Source organism: Euwallacea fornicatus, chromosome 4 (genome assembly GCF_040115645.1).
Source record: "Euwallacea fornicatus isolate EFF26 chromosome 4, ASM4011564v1, whole genome shotgun sequence".
NCBI classification, from domain to species: domain Eukaryota; kingdom Metazoa; phylum Arthropoda; class Insecta; order Coleoptera; family Curculionidae; genus Euwallacea; species Euwallacea fornicatus.
The window spans coordinates 6,739,891-6,746,710 of NC_089544.1; the positions used below are offsets into that span (position 1 = coordinate 6,739,891).

A 6,820-nucleotide genomic window follows, 5' to 3' on the forward strand; every position below is an offset into this window, starting at 1 on the left:
GTATTATCAGAAAATATTAAAAACGGGATCGATTTTCACTGTGGATGGTCTAAATTAAGTATATGATCGATAAACTTGATCTGACCGGAGAGCTCTTATGTTTTGGTATAGTTTCCGATATTCCAATGGTAAGCCTGGTATTTGGACCACCCTGTACAGAAAATGAAAATCACACAGTATTGTAACACTTTTTTACTTTCTGTTATATAAGATAGAGAATCAACCATGCAATACACAGAAATTATACTATATTAATACACTTTTCTATAAACAAATTACTTACAGGGTCTAGCATTCTACCCGACATAAGTATTTCATAAGAAAACGTACTCTTACTTTGAAAAACCGTATCAAACGCAACTCTAAATTCAAATACAGCATAAGGAAACTAAAACAAGAATATACGTATAAATCTATTTTAATTAATTATACTAAAGTGCCATTCATAGGCTCAAAAAAAGTTCATTCACTTTCAGAAATACGACAAAATCCCTCAAGGGATTTTGAAATTGAACTTATCATCTTTGCTTCTTCCTTCTTCTGCTTGTGCTTTTTCTTCTTATTTCTTTTCCGTTTTAAACGTTCAGGGCTTTCTCTTGGATTGCGCTTGGAGTTCAGTTCCTCGTGGTCTTCGCGATACTTGCGTTTCTTGGAACCGCTCTCCTTATCTTCTTGCATAACTTCATTTCCCGATGCATGTGGTTTCAAAGCCGTTTCTATTTCTGGAGTCAATTTATTCTCGAATTTTCTTTTCTTCTTTAATTTTTTCCTCTCCGCTTTAGAAAGATCATGAAAATTCAGTCTCGCTTCTTCGAACACTCTTTGATTATCTAGATCGAGATCGTTATTATTTTCCAGGTCTTGCTCAATGCCCTCGTCTGAACCACTGTTTGCGTTATTTGCGTCATTTGAATTTTCATCTCTAAGAGATCCGACTTCGCTATCAAAGTTTGCTTCGGGATCTGCAGTGTATATTTTTGTAACAGTCTCATTGAACGAGACACTCTTGCGCTTCTTGTGCTTCTTTTTTAGCGATGATGATGACTGAGGAACACTATCACACTCTGGCAGAGGAGTAAATTTTTCTTCACAGCTCTCTTTTTGTTTTTTCAATTTGCATAATTTCTTTTCTGCTTTACTACAACCTTCATCATGTAGTGACACCTTTTTCATTTTTCGCAGGAGTAGTTTCTCTTGCTTTTCCAGTCTTGACAGCTTTCCTCGTTGATATATGCCATGGCGGGACCCTAAACCACATTAACAAACCATTTTGAGGATCAGCATGTAAGGGTGCTCATTACCTTTATGACACGTCCTTCCACCACAAGCTGCAAATAGTTCTTCATCAGTAAGTCCGCGATACGGCTTGAGCGGTTCCGTTTCTAATATTGGTACTGAATATGTTTGAGTCCCCTGTGCAGTGAGTTTGGAGGTTTTCACAAATGAACCATATTCTAAATTGACGTCTTTTTTTAAGGCGAGTGTGGAATAAGGTTTTGTGGTGATTTCCACACTGTCTTTAAAGCTCATCTTGACACCGTCTCCCTCTACCTGAAATATTGCAATGTATTAAATTGAGAGGATTCACGATGCTATTTTAATATAAGGCATAATGATTTTAATCACTGTTAGTTACCAGTTCTGGTTTAAAAGAAAGTAATGGTACTTGGATTTTCTATATCCAACACAACATTCTAGGAAGTAAGTTTTCAAATGCCTACATAGTAAGGATTTACCTTGATTTTGAGATTGTTAGCAGTTGTATTATAGACTCGCTCCCACCAGTTATTTGTAAATTCGGCTCCAATGTCATGTCCTAATCCAAAATTGTCAAATTTAAGTTTTGGTTTAATAGCCTTTGAAATTCCATCTTCATTTCGCCCCAAACCCTTTCCTGGAGAGATAAAGAGATGAGAAAAGCTCTAATCTTGGAAAATAGTTGTGTTATTATTGATATAATTTTAAAGTTTAGAAAAATACCTCTTTAAAGAAGAGAAAACAAAAACGGAGTTAGTTATTGACCTGCCTAGACAACAAAGGTGACAATTTAAAGTCTGTTCTGTATTATTTAGATCACTTTTTCTGTCAATTAAAGGAAATAATGTTTTTTTTTAAGTAACAAAATAGTTGTAGAAAAAACTGCAATTTTTCAAAGTATAGATCTAATGGAAGGGTAATTTATTAATATTTCTTGAAAATCCAATAGGACTATTTGATGCAATTAAGGTCCAGCTAGGTTGCTTAGCAACAAAATTATAGCATTAATTACTGTAATGCTTGATATACCAGCTGCAAATTAATAAAGAGTAAACAGATCTAACCTAACAATATTAGGCAGGACAGATATACAGATAACCCAACGTATTGATAAGGGGCCACAGGGGAAGAAATAGTTCAAATTTGTATGTACCATGATTGAGATTGTAAGGTAGTATTTGCATAAGTACCACTTATGTGACCATGTTAGAATACTGTAAGTGAGGAACATAGGAATGGTGATGAAACCCTCTCAAAACCAACCTTTGCATTATATAAAGAGAAAATTTGTAAACTTAATGCAATGACAAATTGAGAAAACCTATCTGTGTTAAAACAATCAAATACACAGAAAATATTTCAGTATTTGACTATGTGCGTGGGTTAGATTTTTTTTTTTACAATATTTTGCACAACTTTACCTTCAGTCCAACCATACTTTTCCAGCTGCTTCTTTGCAAAATTCATTTCTCTGGAATTTTAACTTTTCCAACTTCGACGAATCGTTTTTTAATAATTAACAAATGTGTTAAATATTATGGTTTAAAGTTTCATTAAGACGATCAAGTATAAAAAATGGCAAAATGTAGGTACTTAATGGGAACAGGTATTAAAAAAAAACAAAAATTCTGACATAAATCAGAGACATTAACAGAGAGTAGGAATGTGAAGGAGAAACAGTACATACATGAAGTTAGAAACCAACAAAAAACGAGTTCTTTATTTTCCTAGGTTATTAAGTTTAGACATTCAATCAGAAGGTTATTACGGTAGTCGCCAAGAGTGTTAATAAGGCAACGTCGCAAGTAGTGCCGCCATGTCATATAATTTATTATAATTTCTACTAGCGAACAGTGACGATTTTAAAGTCTAAGATGTAAAATCATGAAGGAACTTTATGTATTTTACTACTTCATATGTAATAACTTCAATAGTATTTTACTTCATTTTAATAACAATAATAATAATCTTTATTTCCTAGAAAATAGGCTATCGACCGTTAGGTCTTTCTGCCCTTGTTTAGAGTATTATCAACTTAACCTAGTCATTATTTGAACAACATTAACATAAAATTAATTATGGATTAGGAGGAAATGATTTTAGATTTGGAAATGCTCTAACAGTTTGGATGCAGGAAAAAGGAGGCGAGATTATCTTGTTTGTATTGTTAAGCATGTCTAGGTTGTATTGTTTTTCTATTGGTTTTTAGTTGTAATATATAGTCTGATACATTACCCTATATTACAATGGTCCCTCTTTGCTTCCATTCAATCAAAACAGAAAACAATATTATTTTGGCATGTAAAAGGAAAGAGAATACCTGTACGTAATTCCTATTGTAAGTTATTGAAGTATTCAAGTAGTGTCTGTTTTGGGTGTGAGTACCGTGAGTCCTGGATGAGTCTTGTCAGGCAGAGGGGTTCCAGTTTTTCCCATTTATCCCTTTGGTCTTTAAACTTTAACTATAGAGTTTTGTACTTTTCTGTTATTCAACTCAAATTGGTTCTGTCGTACAGTAGTTGTGTCGGTGGGTTGTGTAAAGGGTTGTTTGGATGTCTGATCTTCGTTATTGTTTGTAGAGCTATTTGTTAGGATGTTTGTATGTATTGTCTGGTCTTTGTGGTTGCATTTGCTAAGACAATGTTTCCATAGTCCAATACAGGTCTGCACATGGCTTTGTAGATATGCGTGGCCGTCTTAGTGCATATGGCTTCGTTTTTGTACGTTAAAGTCTGAAAGTGTTTGGCTCTTTTCAATGTCTCAACTCTAGCGTTTCGTGTGTGTCTAGTAAATTTTAATTTGTTGTCGATTTTTATACCAAGGTACTTTATTGTGTTAGATGGCCTAGTCGTGTGTCCATCCATTATAATCGCCGGGGAGGTGATTTTTATGTGGTGATTGAATAGGATTAATTGGTTCTTGTTGGGATTTGGAGTGAGTCTCTATTTGTAGAACCATTGAGTTGTAGTGTTGACTAGGTCTTGAAATTTTCATATGGCGGTATGTGTATTTGAATGATGTACAGTCAGGACAGTGTCGTCCGCGTATAGTAATATGTATGCTAATCTGTCTATTTCATGTATGTTATGTGAGTTGTGGTTGTATACAGTCAGTCATAAAAGTATTCGTACACCCATTAAATTTCCCAAAAAACAAAGAAATACTAATGTAAAAAAAAGAAAAAAAGCTACATATGAGATACCCTAAATGTATTTATTTTCAATAATTAAAATAAAAATTAAAAAATCAATGCGACAAAAAATAAATTAAAATGTACTTTTAAGTGATCACGAAAGTATTCGTACAGCGCGTCCCATTGGTTATTTTTTGGGTTTTGGGTAATGAACTAATATTTTGTAGGTCCTCCTCCGGCTAAAATTACAGCATTTAGCCTTCTAGGCATTGAATTTACTAAATTTACAGTGATTTCGGGTGTAATTTTGTCCCATTGTTCTTGTAAAACTATTTTTAATGTTTCTTGACTTGTATTTTTTTTTTCGAACATCAGGATGTCGAATTTTTCTTTCCAGTTCATCTCAAAGATGTTCAATGGGGTTTAAATCAGGCAACTGAGGTGGATGATCAAGAAGTTTCGGCACATTGTAGGCTAACCACATCTTTACGTTATGAGCAGTGTGTTTTGGATCATTGTCCTGTTGTAAAATCCAATTTTGAAGTCCCAGTTTTTATACACATAATGGTATATTATAACGCAAAATGTTCATATATTGATACTGATCCATTTTGCCTTCAATAAATGCCAAACTTCCAACTCCAGCCGCTAACATTCCTCCCCAAACCATAACGCTGCCACCGCCGTGCTTAATGGTAGAACATAGATTCTTGGCCTCCAATGGTGTGTTTTTCTGAGCTCAAATTTTACCTTTCCCATCTGATCCATACAAGTTAAACTTGCTTTCGTCGGTATATAGAATCCTTTTCCAAAAACTTTCGTTCTCGTCTTTATATTTATTCGCGAAAGCGAATCGCTTCTGCCGATTAGCGTTAAAAATAAACGGTTTCTTTCTGGGCATTCTTCCGTGAAATCCTGCTGATCGTAGAACCCTTCGGACATTTTCTGGATGTACATTTTTACCACTCATATTTGATAGTTCACTAGCCAAAATTGGAGCACTTGTCTTCGGGTTTTTTCTGATTTTTTGAATAAGAAAACGCTCTTCGCATAAATTTAAAACTCTTTTTCTTTCAGATCTTGGCTTTTTATACACATTTCCTGATTCTTTGTAGTTCACAATATACTGTATCGTAGATCGACTTCTATTAACGATTTTACTAATTTCGGAATAGGATTTTCTTTCTTTATGGAGTTTAATAATTAAATTTCGAATATCTTGAGAACACTCTTGTCCTTTACGCCCCATTTTTACTAAATGCTTCAAATGTGTATTCAACAATTTTAATATCGTAGAAACTACTGTAACAACAATAGAAAAAAATTATTATCGCTAGTTTTTTTGTAAAACCCGAAAAATAACCAATGGGACGCACTGTACGAATACTTTCGTGATCACTTAAAAGTACATTTTAATTTATTTTTTGTCGCATTGATTTTTTAATTTTTATTTTAATTATTGAAAATAAATACATTTAGGGTATCTCATATGTAGCTCTTTCTTTTTTTACATTAGTATTTCTTTGTTTTTTGGGAAATTTAATGGGTGTACGAATACTTTTATGACTGACTGTATGTCATGGCAATATAAATTGTATAGAAGTAGCAACAGGGGTGTTCCTTGAGGAAGGTCTTGTTCAGGGGAAAAGGGGAACGAGAGGGTGCTGTCAATTCTGGTTTGAAGTTGTCTGTTTTCTACCCAGTTCCTCAATATGAAAAGCATGTGTTTATGTATTTGTAGTTTGTATAGTTTATAGAGGAGTCCCTTATGCCAAACACTATCGAATGCCTTGTTTATGTTCATAAACAGCCTAGCTGTTTTTACTAGGTGTGTTGTCTGTATATTGTTTATTAAAGTGAATAGGAGGTGGATGGTTGAATTTTTCTGTTTAAAGCCAAATTGATAGATTGGTATGTGTTGTTGAATGTCGCTTTGAATTTTGTTTCTCAGTATATGTTCCGTAAGTTTTCCCAGCACCGGGAGTAAGGTTATTGGTCTGTAGTTTTCCACCAATGTGTTGTGCAGTCCGTTTTTCGGGATAGGGATGATAATTCCGTTTTTCCAAGTTTTAGGGATGTAGTTGTGTGTGAGGCAGTTGTTAATTGATTGTAGTATTTGTTCGTGTGTGGTTGATGTTAGATTTTGTAAAGTTTTGCTTTTAATATTGTCTTTTTCCGGTGCACTGTTTTTAATGTGGGCTAATGCTTCGTCGTTTTCTGTTTTTGTGATTGCTTGTATACTGTCGGTGTTGTTGCTGAAAAAGTCCTTGTACCATTCGTTTATGAAGTTTAGGTTGATGTCAAAATTGGGGTTAGTCGAAGTACTGAAAGACTTCCGATAGTGTCTGGCAAATGTGTCAGCCTTGTCTTTGTCTGTTAAGAGTTCGTTTCCGTTTTTGACGATTTCCATCGTAGGATTGTTTTTTTTGT

The 6,820-nt window shown here is 34.2% G+C and overlaps 1 protein-coding gene across 1 annotated transcript; it reads right to left on the bottom strand.

The window, feature by feature from the left end:
• Positions 1-176: 176 nt before the first annotated feature.
• On the bottom strand, positions 177-2,953 carry LOC136338898 (G patch domain-containing protein 4). The gene is made up of 4 exons (XM_066281690.1): positions 2,679-2,953; positions 1,737-1,894; positions 1,302-1,551; positions 177-1,247 (listed from the first exon to the last, which is right to left on the bottom strand). Exons 1-4 carry the CDS (start codon positions 2,722-2,724, stop codon positions 463-465), a joined length of 1,239 nt encoding a protein of 412 aa, XP_066137787.1. The 5' UTR covers positions 2,725-2,953; the 3' UTR covers positions 177-462.
• Positions 2,954-6,820: the final 3,867 nt, after the last annotated feature.

Bases quoted from the DNA above. Each gene is read 5' to 3' on its own strand.
- LOC136338898 (XM_066281690.1), bottom strand. From the start codon at position 2,724: ATGAATTTTGCAAAGAAGCAGCTGGAAAAGTATGGTTGGACTGAAG. The intron at 1,895-2,678 runs GTAAAGTTGTGC...TTATCTCTCCAG, and splicing joins AAAGTATGGTTGGACTGAAG to GAAAGGGTTTGGGGCGAAAT. The intron at 1,552-1,736 runs GTAAATCCTTAC...GCAATATTTCAG, and splicing joins CTAACAATCTCAAAATCAAG to GTAGAGGGAGACGGTGTCAA.